A 21993-nucleotide genomic window follows, 5' to 3' on the forward strand; every position below is an offset into this window, starting at 1 on the left:
GAGGAAATGGTTTCTTTCCTCGCCCATAATTTGCTTATAGACTGTTTAATTTTTATTGCAAAGTGCCGTCTTCTTTAAGAGGCGGTGTTGATTTAATACTCCTGCGGTGCGGAGCCCGTTGTGCTACGTATCCAATGCTGGCTGCCGAACCAATTCGATTTTTTGTGTCCGTTTACCAAGAGCCCCGCGAAGTGCCCGCAGGGGCGGATGGCTCGCGTCTGCGGGTACCTAGGTACGTGACGTCAGTGGGTACCCAGGTGGGTGACGTCAGTGGGTACCCTTGCGAGAGAAGAGTGTAGAAGAGAGAAGGGGGTGACAAGCCCCTAAACAAAAGACGGACCTCCCCAGAATGGACACGCTCCCGGTGACTCGCCGACTCCTCTTATCTGTATCTGCTTCAAGCGACGTGAGCCGGACAGCGAAAAACCCCCATCCGAAAATCCGTATCGATCGCACCGCAAGCATCTTGGCATCACACCAGCTCCTTCGCTGGTCTTTGGCGCTGTACTGAGGAGGTGCGCTGAGCTGTGGCGGTACTGGAGGCGCAGTGTCACCCATCAGTAGCCGAAGTGGATTTCCCCTTCGTATCGGAGGCGGTGGGAAAGACGTGGGGGGCTTCGGACTGGACATGGGCAGAGGGGAGGGGGGGTGAAAGAGAGGCACATTTCGCTTAGGATAATGCGTGCTGGCCGCGGCCGCTGCTCTCGGAGAACCGGAGCGGAGCCGGATGCAGATGGGGTGACTTATCCGGCCAAGGGGTCCCGTCGCGGCCGCCAGGTTGTGCGAGCTTTGGGCCGCTGTCCGGTGCTGACGGGCCGCGAAGCGGAGTGTAACGTGTCCGGGGACGAGGGGGGATTCAGGGACTGACCATGGCTGAGGAATCGCCAGCGATGAATGGCAATGGGAGGGAAGAGGTGAGTCCTACTTATCTGGTGTTTGCTGTTTTAAAATGATGCACCTTGTAAAAAATTTGCAGGGCTGCGCATTTGTGTTTTAATCCATTTTCTGACGTTTTTACGTTCTCGGTATTTCAATGCATTCATTTACAATAAGACATTGGTCTGAGGTTCCTTTATAACTTATTAGCTTAACAAGCATTACGATTAACACCGTCTTATTGTAGCGTGATATTGTTTCGGTCATTGTCGGTGCAGGCAATAGTAAGTTGGATAAAGGACGCATGGATGTCAAAGGCAGTGGTGGGGAGTAATAAGCTACAAACCAGCTATTATTATGCAGTCTAAGTGACATGTGAATTTACCAGTTCATATGTAATTTCATGTTTGTTTTGTCATGGTTAGTTTTGAGTTTAATCATACGGATCCCCTGCTTACCCAGTCGGAAAGCGTGATTTGTTTGCATGAGCACCTCGGATTTAGGCAGAGGGGGAGTGGGGGGGGGATCCTACGTGTCATCGGGAAGATCGGAGAGCTTAACCTGGTCATTTCTGGGAAGAACGGATGACAATTGTCACGTTTCAAATCATATCAACACGTTCAAAAGATGGATTACGTGGGATAAAATAAGAACTGCAGGCCTGCTCGTTTCACGTTTGGCGATTGTTTTGGTACCGGTAGTACGGCAGGAGTTAAACGGTTAATCATAAATTAGTTACGTTTTACTAAGTATCACATTAGTCTAGAGGTCCATCGTCTCCATTCCTCTATCATGCTCCCGCATATCTCTGTTCCTCCTCTCCGTCTTTATCTACACGTGCGTTGTCTGTCTGCATTGCAGCTAGAGAAGCTGGCGCGGTGCAGACTGTATACTGTGACCCCGACTGCTCCGTTTGCCGTGAATCTGTCCTTCCATATCTTATGGTACTCATATTCTTTGGTGAAATATGTCATATGCGGAGTGGCTCGGATGTAAAGCTACACGAAATGAGAACTAGGACCACTGTCTATGATAAGACTCAATAAATCCACTTTATGGTAAATGCATAAACACCAGTTTGACTCTAGAAAACAAACAGCAGACGCCCGCTGTAACAAAAATCCAAATTCATTGCGCCAAACTGGACCATGAGCTTCCACGGGCCGCCTAGTTCTTACCGTTTACCCCGGAAATAAAACTGCTAATTATAGTTCAATTGCTGCCTGTTATCCTCAAATCCAATTAAAATATCAAGCGGATTAGAACTAATTATAACAAAATAGGACTTAAAGTTAAGGCCCTTTTACGGTCAGTCTAAGGCGCCGCATGCGGTTTTACATGCACGGAAAACTCCGACATTAATATCTGCACATTTGTAATATTAGTGTTGCGTGCTGATGGCACAGGAGCCGGTGCTGGGTTCTCATCCTACATGCTTAGCTGCTCTTTGCATCAGTATAAAAGAATGACTGGTTCTGGTTGATTGGTTAGAATGAGAGTTTGCGGGAGTTAGGCTACCATAGTGCTAATCGATAGCCCTAACCCTAACTCTACCCCCCCCCCAAAAAAAACGCTAAAACCCTTACCCTACCCCTAAAATCTAACCCTAATCCCGAGACGGTGGAACTGCACATGCGCAGAAAGGCTGGATAGCACGTCACGATAGGTAGCTCAACTCGTTAGAACAGCGGACGTTATAGGACTCTCATCTGCTGCATAAACACCACATACTCTCAGTGGTGGATGATGGACCTTTTAAAACATAATTTAGACTATACTTGTATATATACTTAATAGCAAACTATACCGGTGTACTGAATATTACCTTAAGTTCCTATTTATCTAATTGTGAATGTAGATAAAAACTTAGTCACCTCACACTAGGTGTGAATTTCTTGCAAAATTTTGTGTATAAGCAAATGTGGAAAAAGTAGTCTACTCTTTTGTAATGCTGAATAGCATATTATGTGCAGTTCAAACAGTAAAACTGTAGCATTTAAGTCATCAAAATAGTAAAGACCTGAAGTTCACCTAAGACCAATTTTCATCAGTATTAAGGTAGATGGGCTGTATGTCCTGTTTCTTCAGTAAAATCATGGTGAATGAAGACAGGAGTTATTTCCTGAATGTAGTAAGATCTGTTATGACGTACTAACAACTTTAAAATGTACAAGTCAGTTAGCAAATAAATACATTTCACCTCTAACCATCTCTAAAATTTTAAATTGAGATATGTCTGATTGTTTCGAACTGTTCTTTTTTTGTTTTAATTTATGCCTAAACATTTTTAAAAGACTGAAAAGAGATTCAAAGAACAAAGCTGGTCTTAATGCTTAGTGATTGAGAGAATGAAAGTATAATAAAATTATCACTCATACAATAGTGATTTCCATGATTTTGCAGTATGTGGGTCCATCATGTTATACAGTCTACTCCAATTTGAAGTTAATCAGCTGTATGTAAGTCTCTAAGGCAGTTATCAGATGCATTAAACCCATCTTTAGGATGCAAACCAAATATCTTTGGGATTAGTTATCCTGTTAGACACAGATGGTCAAAAAAAAGGGATTACTGTACATAACCACATGGAATGTGATTGTTACTGTGAGGTAGTGTAGCGAGTCGGTGCTGTACGGCAGTATCTTGATGAAACTGATATCACAGCTGATCACAGCCTGTACAGAGGTTTGGATTCTCAGGGATTTTGAACAGACAGAGACCGATCAAGAATAATCTTCTGAAGGAAATGATTTACACAGCAGTGAAGTAGCCAGTGCTCCGATAGGCCTGAAATACAACATGCTAACTCAACACTTACAATGAGTTCTGCTTAATGTTTATTGGAGATAAGATGTGAAGTGAGTGAAGCAGTGGCAGCTGAATCTGAGTGATGTTATTCAAGTTCCGTAAAATTAGTTCTCAACCACCTTTTTTTTAAAAGCAAAACCCTGGCTGAGGTGCAGAGCAAACCACAAACGCCATTTGTAGCATGTCAGCAATTTCTACATTTGGAAAAAAAAAAAAGGATTGTGCTTTTGCGTTTTTGTAGTTTTTTTTTTATTATTATTTTTCACTGCAGGTGAAAAAGCACAACAGACTAAGGAAAGCTGTCCTTTTAAAGAAAGGCCTAGACACCCCCTTCCCCTGCTATGTGGAAAATCTGTGCTGGCTTTGGAAGCGATGGCTGTTCTGGCTTGTGAAATATGATTAAGCTACACTCTCACAATTGAAGAGCGAATTTCCAAAACTCACTCACTCACTTTTTTGTCGTGTTTGAGATGAAGTCAGACTTCCTCATCATATGGGATGAGATTGGGATGCAAATTCAGTTACTCATGTAATCCAAGGAAGAACTTGTGTTACATTTCCATTATGTCCACATAAATTTTCTGAAACGTATTCTGCCGGTCTGAGTGAATTTTGGAAATTTGCTCTTCAATTCTCTACACTACAGGTTGTAAGGATATTTACTCGTTGACATGATTTTGGTATAGGTTTGTACATGGCCTGCGATGGGTTGGTACCCCAACCTGGGTTATTCCCTGTCTTACGCCTGTAGTCTCTGGGATAGGCTGTAGACCCCCATGACCCTGAATAGCACAAGGGGATATAGAAAATGGATGGATGGATGGTTTTGGTATAGATTTTATCTGAGTTACTGAGGGATGGGAAGATGAATGTCGAAATTAATGTATTTGGGTTCCAGGCGTCCGTCTTGCAGGTTTAATTGGCCTGCCATATATAGACTCTCATGTTATTCCCAAGTTGCGATTTGAGTAAAGGAGGATTTACGCAGAAAGGGGAGCGAGAGTGGGCTGTATTTTTTTTCTACGGCACTCTTCCCTGGGGATGTGCAATCTGCTGCCTTTCAGCTGTTCGTCCTGCCTCCCTTGTTCCCTCTCAAATAGAATCCTCCTGATTTTTCTCTTCCCTCAATCCCCCTTGTACTTTCATCAAATTCACAGTGTCCCAGAACAGGTTAAAGGACATCTAACAGAATTGGATGGAACCCCAATAACCTCGAACACTTTGTTTCCATCTAATTTAGAGTCCTTCGTCCCCAGTCCTGCATCAGCATGGAATTGCAACTTTCACACGCTAATCTAAACTGAAACATGATACTCTGAGTCTTTCTCTGCATTTCCTTTCTAACCTTCCGTTTACCCAGTGCTGATATTCATCGTTGTGTTAACCTCGGTGCTCCTCTTACAGGCTGATCAATAGTAGGAGAGGCGGGAAAAGGCAATAGGATCAGAAGCACATATAAGGTTTTAATGCAGTGCTGATCACGCTAATGCACACTTCTGTACTATATTAGTCCCTTCTACTGGTACCACTTTGGTGGCAAGAACAAGTTTTACACGCTTCTTCTTGGTACGCCAACGTCTCAGTGATTTTGCTCCCAGCTGTCTGTCCTTTCCCTTTCTCCTTGACTACTCTGTTATTTATTTTTATTTTTTTTAGAGCAATTGGTCTTTGTGTCACGAGAGAAGAGAGAGAGAGGGGAGGCAGATGTGAGGAGAGGGAAAGAGAGAAGAGGAGAGGTAGAGGAGAGCTGTTTCAAGTAGGAGTACACGACACGAGCTGCATTTTCCTCCTGCATTGTGCTGCCTGTCGCAGGATCAGAGAGGGAGAGGAAGAGAGAGAAGGAAAGGAAGAGAGAGAGGGAGAGGAAGAGAGAGAAGGAAAGGAAGAGAGAGAGGGAGAGGAAGAGAGAGAAGGAAAGGAAGAGGGAGAGGAAGAGAGAGAGGGAGAGGAAGAGAGAGAGGGAGAGGGAGAGGAAGAGAGAGAGGGAGAGGAAGAGGGAGAGGAAGAGAGAGAGGGAGAGGAAGAGAGAGAGGCGCTGACTGTGCAGCTGAAACAGTGCACTAGGACACATCATTCTCTCACCCGCCCTGCCCCCTGTTACTGCCTCCCCCATAAATATATACACATTATATATGCACTTTGGAGACAACATGGATGCCTAGCTTAAAAAAATCAATAGATATGTTAATAATGCCATATAGTAATATGATTTGCTATGTATAAATGCCACGGTTCCAAGATTAGGGGTCCAGTTCTGACCCCAGGTCAGTTTGTACAGATTGCTTATTGTGGGTTTGTAATTACTACATTGTGGGGACATTTGGTCATTCAAATGGGGATCTGAAAAATATCAACAAAAGTAAGAAAGTTTCAGGTTTTACCGCACTTTGGGGTCCCCAAAAATCCTGAAACTTTCGTACTTTTGTGGATATTTTTGAGATCCCCAATAACCTCAGTTTTAGAAAAGTCTGTGAAGGTAATAAAAAAAAAAGTAAAAATAGATGAAGGTTAAGGGTGACGGATTAGGGTTTTTCCCGTAGAAATTAATGGAAGGTCGTAGGTAGGTGTGTGTGTGTGTGTGTGTGTGTGATGCTCTGGTCTCCTGCCACACCCCCAGAGAAATCGTATCCTGATAAAATGGTGACCATTAATCTGGGCTGGCTCACTATCATGCCTGTGTACCACATTATTTTGTATATATGTTGGCTTTTGTTCCAGGAAGTGTCCCTTTCATATAAAAGTTCGGTGCAAAAATAAATGGAAGGTATAACCAATAAGCTATTTAATTTTTAACAGGAGGGATTGTCAATGGAGCCACGTCCCTAACCACACACAACCAATCACCACACAGACAGGAGTACAACACGTACCTTTCCAAGGACATTGTTGCATGTTAACCATAATCGTGAAATATCTAATTACTCGATGAAACAAAAACCTACAATAATTTAACATTTAAAATAAAGAAGAAGGCCAAGCTCCTCTCTTCTTTTTGATGCCATTTTCGCTTCACACATTCAGGGAGTAAGCAAACACTCGCACTAACGTGTGTCCCTCTTTCCGCTTTGCGTTGCATCCCAGCAGCGCAAATCTCACGGGAGCAGGTTCTAAATTTGCTGCAGGTGGGGGAGCGTGGATGAATAATAAGCAAGTCTGGGAGGTTTATCTAGTGCTAACCACAAGGATGCACACTTTCTGGGGGGGGGTTAAATTTTGTTAACACTGGGGACGACATCCCTCCTCAAGTCACGCATTGGGTATAACTATAAAAGTTAAGGAAGTCAAAGTAATGCAAAGTCTTCCACAAAGTATTTCAATTTGATTTATAAAATTCAGTCTTTAAAGGGTAACTGATTCCTTGTGTGACACTCTTTCCCTGCTCTCTCTGAACGATTCTCTTGTAGTTTTTTTGTCAGGCCAGTCAACCTGGCTTTGCCTCCTTATCTAACCTCTGAAACTGGGTTATAGATCCTAAGCAGAGGAAATTCAGAGGAGGAGCTGAGAAACTCTCTCTCTCATACACTTTACTTTGCCACGGGCTTAGAGGAGAATTGAACAGCCATCCATTGTTGCCTGAATATTGTTGACTTTGAATAATGACCATGAAATTGAATCTGATGTATCCTAATAAGCACCCTAGTTAGAGATGAACTTTAAAACATGGACCAATACATAAACTTACTATTATTCAGAATTCTTTCTGTTTCATTTTAACTAGATTTTTTTATTATCTGTATGTAGTATGTCTTGGTTAAATGAACTTAATTACTATATAGTGTCTCTGGCACTGCTATCAATTTAAAAATAGAAACATTTAAAAAAAAATTTGAATGATGCCTCATGTTGAGCCCAGAGAGAACACTGACCAAAATGGGGTCAGAACCACTGTCTTCCATGAGATGAATGGCATCCACCATCTGTACTGCCCCAGTTGTGGTTTCTGTATCGAAAACCTCGCTACCAAAATAGACATCTGAGGAAGTTGTTCAAGCCCTGCTGGACATCAACTTGGAATCGGTGATTCTTCCTGGCCTCTGCTTTGTCCTCTATCCTTCTGGCTGAACAAGCTTGAATTCAGACCTTGCAGAGAGCCCTGATCTCTAATCCTGTGTACGGGTACTAACAGCGGCAAAGGGGGGGGCTGCTCTATAGCCTAGGAGATGGAATCCCAGCAGGCCGGACTGCTCTATGCAAATGGATGTCCATTCACTGGCTGTACCACACCACACCACACCACACCACACCACATAATGCAATAAAGCACCTTCTGCACTGCCCTAGAGCATTTCCTCCAACAGGACGGGAACTGCTTGTGGGAAATGTGATCCACAGGCATTGCGGGAACGATGTACAACTAGCAGCGATGAAGCCACAAGATAAGGCTCAAAAGCAAGTTAATCTATCCCTTTAGCTCTAAAGTTTCATGCATTTCTTTGGTCACCATCATTTTTTGCGTGTATTTTAAGGGCATTAGGGTTAAATACACCAAGAATTGGTGTCTGGGAAAATGTATACTCTCCTTTTGCAGAAATTGGTCTCCCGATGTGTCAGATTAATCAAATCTGTAATGGCTTCATGCATTATATTAAAAGAAAGTTTGTGATAAGTACATTAATTAGCGGGGACTAATCAAAAGCTGCTTAACCACCTTCTCCCTGTGTGTCAGTTCTAACCCAGACAGACCCTTGTTGTTCAGGTTAATTAGACTGTTAATTGAATGTCTGTAATCTAACCTTTTGGAGGATTTTTCTCTCTGGGGAGACCTTTTTGCACCGATAAGAGGCCCAAAGAACAGTTATTTTACATTTGTCCTTCCAAATAATTATAGTATTCAGTGGAATTATGGCAAATAAAACACTAATCTTCCCAAGGTCTTCAATAGTTTATAAAACTTAAATTAAATAGCTGAATGAGAGATTAGAGCCCTATTGTCCTGCGGCTTCAGGTTCCTCAATGAAGCAAATCAAGGTGGAGTAACGAATACTGTGTATTGGCATTAATGTGCAAAAGCCGCTCATTAAAGAGTCTGCAGCTAGTACACTTATTAATTACAGAAACCGGATGGTAATTATAACGTCGTAATATAGTAATTATTATAGTGACAACCCATACAACGCAAGCCAATAGACCTTAATTTAATAAGAAGCTGGACTGTGCAGCATCTAGCAGACAGAGTGAGACCCAGGGCATGATTTAATACACAAGAGGAATAAGAAAACACATCACATTTGAGGCAAACTCTGTAACTGACCAGGTGCAGCGTAATAAGGTATAAAGCTCCGGATCGGCAATCTGAACACCTGGCCTCGGTGTGGTGAGTGGATAACGGCTAACACCAAAGCGCAATACATTCCGGGTTTTGGGAGGTTAACGTCTTGTAGATTTACGAAGTCACATGACTGCAGAAGAGCATCACCGTGGAAACGCTCACCACAGAATACGATACATAAAAACAAAACCAGCCACACATTCTACAAAAGAATAATCAAAATAAATGCCAGAGGTATGTAATCTTAGCACCCACAATCCAGCACGCCACGAACTCGAGTAGGTATCCTTAAGTGAATTTAATCCCTGGAAGTCCAGCGATGGCGTGGGAGGCTGCCTTTCCCTCGGATTTACTTTTCAATAGGCTAAAAATACCCCCCGGACCAATTTAATTAGCCACTAAGCAATAAGTCACATATCAGCAGCACCAGTGCTTAGTCAGGTTACTGACCTGAAATGCAGTGCTGATTAAGCTACAGAATGCGAAAAGGCGCTATATCAATACCATGCTATTACTGTTGTTACTAGGAAAATCTCATGTAGGGACAGTTCTTTTTAAGTTGTCCTGCTTTACTAAATGGGAATTATACCGATTCACATCTCCTGGGTCCCAGGTTAAATATATGCAGCCACGTTGACGGTCTGACCTTAACATAAAGTTATAGGACTCTAATTGGTACAAAACATGTAAAAGAAAAAGTGTTTTAAAACGCCGCGCTCTGTCGTCAGATGATTGTACGCCATTGGTTTTTCAACAATACAAATGCAACCAGATTCACAATGATCAGGTCCGAACTGGTGGATTATTAATAAAAAAAAGAATGCGGAAACCATGCGAGTTCGGATTGTCGTTAGTAGAAAGAAAAAGAGAGAGTGACTGTCGGATCAGTCTGTCTGATCTGTGTTGGGGGCACATGCAGGGGTGTGGGAACCGGGGTGGGGGGCGGTGTACCCCCCAATATTTAATTTGGCTTCATTCTTCTCCCCCATAAATAGACCTTTGCCTTTATTAAGCTCTGCCCCCCCCAATACCAAACTCCCCTACACCATTGGCAGCCAGGCACATCAGTTAATAACTGCTACACTGCGTGCAGCACTGCGTGTCCACCTCGGGCCACTCTGTTCTCAGCTGCCACACTGCGAAAGTGTGTTTTATGTCGACTCGTTTGCCGTTTGAATATAATCCATTATTCTTGCAGAGATGCATGTCAGCAGAAGCTTTTATGGATTTATGGATTAATCTGGGACTGTTCCTGATAGAAAAATGCTCCTCTTGTAATGGTGTGACTGATCTGGACACAGCTTCAAGCTGGGGGTGGGGGCTGATTAGTTGTCATTGTTGACACACCACAGCACACAGTGCACAAAACAGAACGTGTCCTCTGCTTTTAACCCATATGTGACATCATGACACAGAAGCTAATTCACAATCTGGGGCACAGCACCTTGCTCAGGTACCACAGTGGTAATTTGCTGGTCAGAGGTTCAAACCAGCAGTCTTTTGATTACAAGCACCCTTCCGTAACCATTAGGCCTCCGCTGCCACTGGCCAGGGTCCCTGCCCTCTGCCTCATAAACAGGGTCATTTTGCCAACATATATGCATGACATAACAGAACAAGGGAGTGTATTATTGTTCATATTGCTGCTGCAGCTTTAATTATACATATCCATCCATCTTCCTGCCACTTATCTAGTACAGGGAGCTGCGGAGCTTGGATTCTATCCCAGGCAGCATAGTGCAGAGGGCAGGGGACGCCCTGGATGGGATGCCGGTCCGTGGCGGAGCACACGCGCATGCACACGCGCATGCACACACGCATGCACAGTTAGACATCATGCACAATTTGCAGATGCTGATTCACCGGACTTGATGTGATGGTTTGTTAGAGGATACAGAAGCCATGCAAACTCCACACACCCTGCGGCAACAGAGCTTCCACTCAACCCCCAGCAGGTCCTCCTGAGAGAGAATTATGTGGGACTACTTAGCGGGAGTGCTGCTAACCTTAACTACTCATGGATCAAAAGCAGGAACAGCAGTGAAAGCTGACAGAGCTTCTGTGCTACAGCCCTACAGACATGTCCCCCCCCCCCCACGTCTGTGGGCCCTCAGCTACCCGTCTGGCGTCTGTTGGACCCTGCATGTGGTCTGACAGTCAGCTGGGAGTACAGGCAGGAATATACTGGAGGTGGTGCGTGACCGGAGGTGCCACTGAGGGAGGTGGGACAATCACACCTCTCAGAGGTTTTACCAGCGTGCGGGCTGAGCCGTTTCATACCTCGTGGTCACGCCCAGTATGTCATGCTTGCTTCTGAGACTGGGAGCAGGGCATATGGTCGGCCTCGGAAAACTTTGCCAGTATGGATTGTCGCCAGTTATTTAAGAATTCCATGATTGCAAAACTGGATCCCGCCCAGCTCGCGACGTCATGCTCCTGGGTGATTTTTTGCCTTGCCGTTGCATTGCAACATCATAACAATATTATACAAGCGTCTGCAGATTACTCAAATGCTCACTGAATGAGACTTAGGTCTCTGATTTTGTGGTCGAATGTCTAAAGTTACCTTTAATATCCGTGTGGCTTGTTTTTTCTTGTAAAATGGGTGTTGCTTACCGGAACTCCTAACCTGGCAAAAAAGAGACGCTTAAATCTGCCTTTGGGCTGAAGGATAGAAAAGCAAAAATTCTTAATATGTGCCTGTGAACTTAAGAAAGACAAATTGAAGGTAAACAGTGACTCTTCCCGACGTTGTGCTTTTGTAGAGTAATCGTATTTTGCAGAGTTCAGCCGGGGCCCTTGAGCTCCAGCTGCTCTCAGGGCATGGAATGCTAGCTCAGCCCAGCTTTCCACTCGGCTCACTCTATCTCACATGGAGACCAAGATGGCGGATGTGAAAAGGAGCCGATTTCCCCACAGGGTTCAGGTTAATCCCCCTGCTATTTACCCCTCATCACGCGACCTCTTGACTATAGCTGTGACAGAAGATTATCAGTGACTTTGCGGCTTCCCTTCCTTATAGCTGTCCTTTCTCGACAAACATCTAACTTTTGCATTCTGCTGTCCAGTCATCTTCTGCTTATCTCACCATCTATGCCTCATGAACGTTTTGTCTTGCTTGCTAATGTTGCACAATCCTCTGGACACTCCGACCATGTGAGCTGCAGCCCCAGGGTGCTGTTGTCTCCTGGACAAGCCACCATGACCACACCGCCGCTATATCTGTGCCAGGAGACGTCACGCCGCTTCCTGTCTGTCTGTACGGGCTGCACTGTCATCTGCTTCTTCCCGAGTGCTCAGCGGGACACAAATGCGCGCGTCCGCCCAGCGCCCGGTACCGCTGACTCAGCACGAGCCTCGTTCCCGCTGGGCTCCATCTACGGCCTCCATGTGCACATCACAGCATGCGCGGCGTTCCGCTTCACTGGCCACTGCCTGTATCCGTCTAGGCCAGATGGCTACAGTACCATGTTTAGCCACTGCTCAAGGTCTCCGTGCCCCCCCGCACCCTGTCATTCTGCTGAGCTTCAATGAGTCGTGCTGAGTTAACAGTGTGCAGAGTGTTTCTCTGGGATGCTGCGTGCCTTACTGTACCCCGGGGCTATTCCCTATATCATGGACTGCAGTTTTGTAAGCGGCAATGTCGTTCGGTGGCTGCTGACGTTTTGGTTGCTTTTGTTAAAAGTTAAAATAGCCTTTTAAATATTTCACATGTAACAACTATGATCAGTTAATTACTTCACATCTTTGTTCCTCATTGGGAAATAAAACCTTTATGCGGCTTTACCAAACTCCTACATACCTACAGTGCAGTGACTAGGTATCATTTAGATTCGGATCATTAGTCGATTGAGTGGCTACAGGTTGTCTACACATTTGTTTTGGAGATCAGATACAAATAAGTGTTACAGATGTGCAGAAATTGTCATGGCCCTGTATTTAGTAGATGCTTCTACCCAAAGCGGAGTGCAGCAGCGGAGGCAGGGTCAGTTCCTGGAGCAGTTAGGGGTTAAGGGTCTCGCTCAAGGGCTCTAAGGTGAAACCCTGCCGACCGCAGGATTTCAGCTGGCAGCCTTCCCAGTGAGCCCTTACACGCGGAGCTGAACGCTGCCCCGTTTACCATTTGAAGTGGATTCATTTTGAGGTAATAGGCCAATCAGAATAGTTTATAATATTGTTCCTTCAATTGAGTTAGAGCCAAGCAACAATTCCTCTGCAAATACAAATGTGTCATTAATCTCTTTTACCAGTTTTTACCGGTTTAATACCAGGTGAATCCATGTATTGTACATGTACAGATACTGCTAAAGAGGTGTCCCGTGCCTCACTGTTTATGGATGAACTGCTGTTTTAGAGAGAAACAATGCAGGAGACAAAGTCAATCACTAACTTCAGTCTTTTTTTGTCTTCCCAATTCTCTCCTCCACCCCCCCCACAATTCTCTCACCCCCCCCCCCGTGCCCCCCCCCCCCCCCCCCCCGCGCACCGTAACCTGATTATCGCTCCTCCTTCCATTTCCCCACCGCCCTTCCCTCATTACCGGTACGCCTCTTTGCAAACCCATTTCACTTTCTCCTCCTCCATGGCCTTGCACCCCCCGACGCCCCCCTCCTCCCCCACAGCAGCGCCCCCTGAATCAGTCCCTGAGCGGCTCCCTGTGCCGGGAGTCTCAGTGGAAGTGCTTGCTCCTGACGCTGCTCATGTTCGGCTGCTTCGGCACGCTGGGCTGGTGCGCCCTGTGCCGCGTGCCCATCATGGCGTCCGACGACTCCAACGGCAGCGTCCAGTACGGCCAGCTGGGCCCGGTGCACCACGACAGCCCCTGCTCCAGCGGCTACGTCTACATCCCGCTCGCCTTCCTCGCCATGCTCTACGTGGTCTACCTGGTGGAGTGCTGGCAGTGCTACTCCAAGATAGCGGCGCTGGCGCAGGCCGAGGTCAGCGAGGTGTACGAGCGCGTGCAGCGCCTCCAGCAGGCCACGCCCTGCATCTGGTGGAAGGCCATCAGCTACCACTACGTGCGACGCACGCGGCAGGTGACCCGCTACCGCAACGGCGACGCCTACACCACCACGCAGGTCTACCACGAGCGCGTCAACACGCACGCCGCCAGCTCCGAGTTCGACTACAGCCGGCACGGGGTGAAGGACGTGTCCCGCCAGCTGCTGGATCTCCTGGAGCATCCGGCCGTGCGGCTGCGCTTCACCAAATGCTTCAGCTTCTCCAGCGCCCGTGCCGAGGCCGCCTACCTGACCCAGCGTGCCCGCTTCTTCGGCGAGAACGAGGGTCTGGACGACTACATGGAGGCCCGCGAGGGCATGCACTTAAAGAACGTGGACTTCCGGGAGCACCTGCTGGCCTTTCCGGATCCGGCCCGCCTGCCCTGGTTCGCCCGGCACCACGTGTTCTGGCTGGCATCCGCCCTGCTGCTCTCCTGGCCTCTCCGCGTAGTGGCCGAGTACCGGACAGCCTACGTCCATTACCACGTGGAGAAGCTGTTCGGCGACGGTGACGACGCCCGTGAAGGTGGGGAGCAGGGGGAGAGTGGCCGGGGCGGGGGAGCGGCACCTAGCTCCAGTTACCGTGCCATCTCACGGGTCAACACTGTGGACATGACCGAGCTGGAGTGGCACATCCGCTGCAACCAGCAGATGGCGCCAAGCTATTCTGAGGCCATGCTCATGGATCACACCTCCAGTAACAACCCCCCTCCTCCGGCCAGCACAGCCACCTCCGGAGCCTTTCACTCAGGCTACCTTCTCCAGAACTGTCCCCGCTGCCGGCGGTCCTCCAGCAGCACCTCACTCCCATCTCGGATCAGGGGCAACGTCAACGTGGGTACAAACGTGCTCGTGGGCGGGCCGGTTGTGGGAGTGAGGGCTAATGGAAGCGGCCCTGGGGTCGCAGGGGGCCGGCTGGTGCTGAGCCGGAGCGGGTTCTCACTGGGGCGGCTGCAGAATTCCCGACCCACCTGCCTCTTCCATTCCCACAGCGTGGGAGGGGGCGGCGTGGGCAGGGTAGACGAGGGCGGTGGATTTTTGGGTCTCGGGTCCCGGCAAGATGAGGAGAGCAGGGGGGTTCTAGAGAGAGTAGGGGATGAGGAAGAAGAGGAGGTGGGAGAGCAGGAGGCGGAACAGGAAGGAGAATGTGAAGAAGAGGTAACGGAAGGGGAAAGAGGCCGGCCACCGGCCTATCAGGACGCGTTTTTATTCCCAGTGCTCATTGTCCATGGAGAAGAGAGCTGCCACAGTGGGGAGATATGAGACAGGAAGCCGGTGGAGGGAAACCTCTGAGCAGAGATGTAGAAGGTGTCAATCAGAACGAAGACCACAGGGCACCTGAGAGAAACGCATGTAGGAACGGCAGAAATGGCCGTCATGGAAGGGCAGGGGAAACCTTGAGGTGGATGAAGGGTTCACAAGAGGCTCATTCTACCTTTTATACGAAAGAATGTAAGTAGAAGGCAGGGAAGCCGTGCACCAACATGCATGTGCATCCCGTGTCTGCTGGGCTCGACCAGAAAACAGACGTTGGCGGTAACAAATACCAGCTTCTAAGTACGGATGGAGAGTAAGCTCTAGAGGAATGTACTGTTCCCTTTAATTTGGGGGGGGGAACTCATCACACAGCAAACGTCTGTGACAGATACTGGATCATGTCACTCAGCTGTACTGTGGATGCAGGTGTATCTGCAAAGAGACCTCAGATCTTCATTCGGCTCCTCTATGAGCTCACAGGGTCTAACCCCACAACCTTAGCAGTGAACGAAAAACAACATAACAAATCTGGTAACCAGGACACAGTTTCTCTGGAATTTATTACAACACCTTCATTATTTTCTGGTTGATATAATCTTCACAAAAAACATCTGCAGCAGCAACTTCAAGCAATTAATGCAAAGTCATTTATTGCTTCAGCCAAAAATAATAATAATAATAATAATAATAAACTATAGTTATATACTATAGACTAGAATGTTCTACTGATTTGTCTTTCAATGCTTCACCTGTGAATTTGTGCCCAATTGCTGATTGGATCAATAGTCACACTACCAGCACCCCTCAATAGTAACCAATCAACATTCAGCAAAAGGGTGTTGGGGCGATAGTGGAGTTTGTGAGTGGTCTCTTATACAGACTGGGTGTGGTCGCAATGATGCAATGATGGACAAATTAAAAGTCCTTGCACTGGATACATTGGAAACCTCTGTTCCTACACTGGGCACCATTAAAAATTGCCTTCAAATCCAAATGACTACACACGCAGGTGACCAGCACTTTTGAAATTAAGGTTTTAATTGACGTCTGTGCTTGTCTATGTAAACAGGACTGTCATCTGCGCAAAGACAGCAGAGTGTGCTCTCGTTGTGGGACTCCTGGATGACAGGGGCCAGATGTCCTCACGCCTTCAATTCACTGCTGATTCACTGCTGAGCTGAAGATCTAGCATTGCAGGAATTGATTTGATACGTGAGAAGTGGGGGTGGGTAGGTGGGGGGGGGGGGAGGGCAGAACTGTCCTGCGATTTGTCTGGCTGTCTATTTTTCAGCTGGTAAAGTAAAACAGAAAGAGGAAATGGCCCCAGCATGTGAATCAGTTCTGACAGCGGACCCAGGAGAGAACAAGGAGCAGATGATGGAAGATTATCAGTGACTTTGCAGCTTCGCTTCCTTCAAGATGTCCTTTCTCGACGAGCATTTAGCTTTTGCACTCCTCTGTCGAATCATCTTGTGCTTATCTCACCATCTACGCCTCATAGACATTTCGTCCAATTCCACTGTGCTTGCTAATGTCGCCTAACTCTCTTAAAGCTCAGACCACATGAACTGCAATGCCAGGGCGCTGTTGTCTCCCTGACTACACCGTCGCACGGACCTGGTGACACATTCCATCAGGGTAATGGACTGATTGTAGAGAACCTCCACGTGCAAAGGAATGACTCCTGATACTCTACAGACGCTTGATTGGTCCTTTTTTCGCTGACTCATTTGGTGCATATTTAAAAAAAATGTATAACTATCAATAACAGTTCGGTCACATGCCAGAATGGATACATGTGCTTCTACTGTTTTCTTTTATACGAATCGATGCCTTACTGCTGTTTGTCATTCATTCTTCTGGGTCCATCCAATTCGGCATCAAGAAATGTCATGGAAACAGATGCTTACAAGGCATTTAGGTTAAATATTTGTCCAGAACCGAAAAGTCTGACTAAAGATGCCGTCTAATTTTATTTTAAAAGTGCTGTTAACTACTCAGGCACTTGAGAGTCCCAGTTGGACGTCTGAGCTGAGGTTCTTCATAGTTCCCTTTTGCTGAAGCACTGCAGATTCTGACAAGAAGCTTAAAAGCTATAACCAGTTGGATATTCTGCAGCTGATCAGCACATAAGTGACAGTTTTCCATTGGCGTACCAGAACCGATCCATACCCGAGCCGTACTGCAAAGAGACTATTTCAGCGCAGTGTGCTTCGGTTTTCCACTGCAGAAGGGTCAACTCAGGGATTGAAGAGCGACAGTGACGTAAATCCCAAGAGGCATGGCGGTGTATATCATGATGTACTGTGTGCTAATTTCCTGTGAGAATCAGTGTGTTATGTTAGCATCAAATGCTAGTGGAATTAGCATTCGCTTGTGCAAATTTGCTTTACAAATCCCTTCCATTCAGGTGTCCTATAGTACTTTTTTAAGAAGGAGTTTTGAAATTTTTGGAATGGACTATTAATAGTATTAATTACTATTAATGCGGTACTATTAATAATGAGTCATATATAGAATATACCCTTTCTTCCTAGAGATAATCCATGCGCAACACCGGTATCTCCATGCATTTCAACCAGTCAGATGGTGGTGACAGAGTCAGTCCAATTTGGTCACATTTCAGACCAGTTATAGCTTGGGTATCGCTTGGGTGGGGCTCGGGTGGAGCTCGAGTGGGGCTCGGGTGGAGCTCGAGTGGGGCTCGGGTGGAGCTCGGGTGGAGCTCGGGTGGGGCTCGGGTGGAGCTCGGGTGGAGCTCGGGTGGGGCTCGGGTGGAGCTCGGGTGGGGCTCGGGTGGAGCTCGGGTGGGGCTCGGGTGGAGCTCGGGTGGAGCTCGGGTGGGGCTCGGGTGGAGCTCGGGTGGGGCTCGGGTGGGGCTCGGTTCTAGGTGGCAGTGGAAAGTCGATGCATAACAGCTGAAAAAAAATCAGACTTGAATGTTTGTGTGTGGTAAAAATACAAAATGTGGTCCTAGGAAGGTTTCAAAAAATCTTGTCTGAAAATGAATGCATTTTTTTTTTCCTTTTCCAAAATTCTTTAAAATAGCAATATCATGTCTCATTGTCAGCTCAACTAACCAGCTGCGTACTCTGTGACTGTGACTCTTAATACTTAACTGGTTGGGTATCCACTCCAAATTATCCACCTCTGGCTCCAGCCAATGGCCATGCAAATGCAAAGAGGGCATGCATCCCTGTACTCACTCCCATAAAGTTCCTGTTGCAGTAATGTTGTTGTCCAATTACAGCAGCATCTAAATGTTCTATGTAACTAGCATGAATGTGTACTGACAGTGAAAAGACCGACGGTGTAAACGTAGAGAATGTATGTACATCATGGACATGGTGATTTTCCTTGCCGCTCTCCACTGGTTTACTCTCTGGCGGTACTGGACAGGGAGAATGTAAAGCGCTTTGAGCCAATGTAACGTGAAAATGCGCTAAACAAACATGAACTGAATAGAATTCAATTAGAGCAAAGTTGAAATAAGAAGAAGGGGGTGCAGGGTGGGTTGGAGCTGATGGCAACCTCATGAAAACTCAACATTACTGACTCGTAATATTGAAACCGGGGACAACTTCTGCTACTGTTATTACTGCTTCTCCAATTCGTATCGATGATGCAGATGAGGATATCAATAAAGTTAATTTCTTGAAAAGTATTTCACTTTTTTCCTCTTGTAGTGGACTTTATTGAGCTGTAGTTGGATTTGTCGGGATAAAATAACGTAAAATTCAGAACAGGTGCAGCTCTGGCCCATATTGACCCTGATTGTTTTGACATTACTCTGTTTTCAGCCATATTACTGACACTCTACCAATTTCTCAATCATCCCAGGGGATCAGCGTGTGGCCTTCAGTGAAAAGAGCAGGGGTACATTTCCCAAAAGCATAGTTGCTAACAACGTTAGCAACATACGTAGTTACATAGTTAGAACTACGCAGCTGAACACTCCTAACGGGAGCTTTTGGGAAACGTACCCCCAAAAATGCCCAACATGAGCAATCTCTCCAGGGTGGAGGAAGGTTGGAGTACATTCTTTCCCTGGAATGACACCCTGATCACTACCTTTTCAGTTAAAATGTCATTTAGCATCTCTGACCTTCCATGGGTGAAGGGCATTCTGACAGTGAAGTGCTGGTGTACCCCTGACCCTACATACCATATTCCCAGCTTCCATACAATAATATTTTGAAAAAATAAATAAAAGAAAACAGTTTAGTAACACCCTTCATTTATATAACATGCAGTTCTCTTCAATCACAACCATGGACTGAAGAAAACAGTCACATATCTCCATCTACTGGTGATCATAATAATTTACTTACTCAATAATACCGATCAAACTGAATCAGACTGGAGACAATGAGAATGAACATTGAAATGAATGTTTCTGAAACCCGCTAAATAAAATGTCACTCCACTGCTCCAGTTCCATCCGACTGTGTAATCTGGTGTTTCAGGATGTATCAGTGAATGGTGAGAACTTTCTATTTTATTATTAACGCTGCCTTGATCCGCCATGGTGGCACCTGTGTGTTCTGTCTGCTTTTGTTGTTTTATTTAAGGGCAAATCTTGGTTGAATTTAATAATGTTCATTACCACAACATTTTAAAATAAAAGTACCACTGGAAGGAAAAAGGAATTTTGAAACTCTTTGCTTCTCAAAAAAAAAAAAAAAAAACGCAATTAGAGCCCAAATCCAATTTGTGATACAATTACACTTTAATTCAACAGATATCAGGCCCATAAACACTCGTGAAGCCTGTAGATAATTTGCAAAATGTAATCAGTGAGCTCATATCCTGTTTTCTATGGTCATGGCATGTTCAGCATCCTGCTGCACTAGAACCACAGCTACTAGCCATTCGTGGCTGACGGACATGGCTAAGCTAACACATATAGTGCATCACTCTAACCACTAATTCTGTTTGGGGCTGAGCGGGGGGCGGGGTTTGGATCCAATCCCAGGCAGCACAGGGCATGGGGCTGAAACACACGTTGGGTAGCATTTAGGAAGCAGTACCCCTTGCTCTTTCATAAGCCTCTCTAGGGTCCCCTGCCCTCAACAAGCAGCTTGTTCTGGAGAACATTCGAGCAACCTTCCTTCACTCATCTGTAAGTTCTGTGTAACTATAGTCCTTAAGAATTTCATCACAGCCAAAGTCAATGAGTTTGATCAGGAGGGTGTCTGTCTTTCCTAAGATATTCTCTGACTTAATGTTCCGGTGCAGAACGTCAAGGACCCCGCAGTGACACAAAGCCCAGAACGGCGGCACCGGGACATGCCAACCCTCGCTTACGGTGACCTCTGTGCTTTCTGCTGTACTGGCTCAGTCAAACCAGTCCACAAGTTGCAGAAGGTAGGTGCAAACAGATACAGAATTTAGATGCATCATGAGGACCACCTCCAGGAGCAGAAGCTCATCCATTCCCATGAAGCATCAAGTGTACAAATGTAGGCATAAATACCAACAGCCCTGCATCATTCTATCCTAACCCAGCATGATCGTGGTTGGCCAATGTGATGTTGGCTAATGTTGGTTACATCCTATTTGCGACTAAATTTCATTGTGCTTAATCTGTACAATTACAATAAAGGTATTCTATTCTATTCTATTCTATTCTATTCTATTCTATTCTATAAAATGAAGTTTCCAGAGGAAATGTGCATAATATGAGGAGAATATGCAAACACACAGGCAGCATTGAAACCCTTATTCTCGGAGGAGTGAGACCCCACTGTCCACTATGCCTCAGTAAAACACACGATTACCCTCTTTATTAAGTTGTCCAGCAGATGAATACACTATTTAGTTTGTTTTACTATCTACAGCCATCCATCACAGTGAACTGGGTCGTATTCCAAACCTTTGCAGGGAGCTTTGAATCCCCTGCTGCTCCGAGACGCCTGCTAGACTCTTTCTCTTTAGGTTTTCACAAACCCCTCCCGTCCACTGACCTATAAGTTCAAACTTCCTTGCAGCGAATCCCCTTCGGCCGCCCAGCCCTTGGGTGTGAAGTGGCTGATCCTGGCTTGTGCGAGTTTTACTTACACAAAAATGTTCTGAGGGCAGAAGGAAAAATGATTTGACTAATATTCTGATACTTGCGCTTGTGATGCCCGTTGTACATTAAGCGCTTCCACTTGGTGTTAATGGGGAAATGAGAACTATTATGAATTGTTAATCTGTGAAAGGGTCACATTTTAATTATTCGAGTGCAGGTAACTAGTTTTGAGAGTGGGTTAAATACGCTATATGAAATCAGTATGTGTGACGAATGACTACTGCCGTCTGTGAATTTCTTAAAGTCTCACGTTTGAATGTTTTTGACACCGTTACCAAATTAATTATATGTAGTGAAAAGCTGTTACTTATTTAGTCTTTCCACCGACTAAGAGTAAGAACATGCAAGGAAAAAAGTTACAAAAAAGCGAAAAACCACTGAGCACCCAGCTGAGAGTGTAATTTGTGTAGGTTCTCAGAGTAATCATCATCGCTCCTAGTGTTCTGGTCTGGCGTACTGGTGACGCTGAATGACAGAGAATCTCGACAGAAGACTGGCAACATAACTGTTATGCGATATGAGGACCTTGACTATTTCAGCAGGTCAGACAGAAAGTACAGAGCTCTGCATGACACCATCATGCAAAGGCCGTTATATTATCAATTAATTACACTTCAATCAGAGTATGATTAGATCAGCATCTGCTCCTTACTGCAAGTCCCACTGCTGTCTTCAAACACACGACTAAAATGTTCTTTTTCTCTTCATAC

General features: G+C 45.8%; 1 protein-coding gene across 2 annotated transcripts; it reads left to right on the top strand.

Moving 5' to 3' along the window:
• Positions 1 to 73: 73 nt before the first annotated feature.
• Positions 74 to 15870, top strand: LOC125751204 (transmembrane protein 151A). Of its 2 annotated transcripts, none has more exons than XM_049029843.1 (2): positions 74 to 914; positions 13576 to 15870. In XM_049029843.1, exons 1-2 carry the CDS (start codon positions 870 to 872, stop codon positions 15214 to 15216), a joined length of 1686 nt encoding a protein of 561 aa, XP_048885800.1. In that variant the 5' UTR covers positions 74 to 869; the 3' UTR covers positions 15217 to 15870. The 2 variants fall into 2 exon arrangements, with proteins under 2 accessions (XP_048885800.1, XP_048885801.1); XM_049029844.1 differs by having other exon boundaries at positions 13579 to 15870.
• The last annotated feature ends 6123 nt before the right edge of the window (positions 15871 to 21993 follow it).

Source organism: Brienomyrus brachyistius, chromosome 10 (assembly GCF_023856365.1).
Source record: "Brienomyrus brachyistius isolate T26 chromosome 10, BBRACH_0.4, whole genome shotgun sequence".
In the NCBI taxonomy this organism is placed as follows: Eukaryota; Metazoa; Chordata; class Actinopteri; order Osteoglossiformes; family Mormyridae; genus Brienomyrus; species Brienomyrus brachyistius.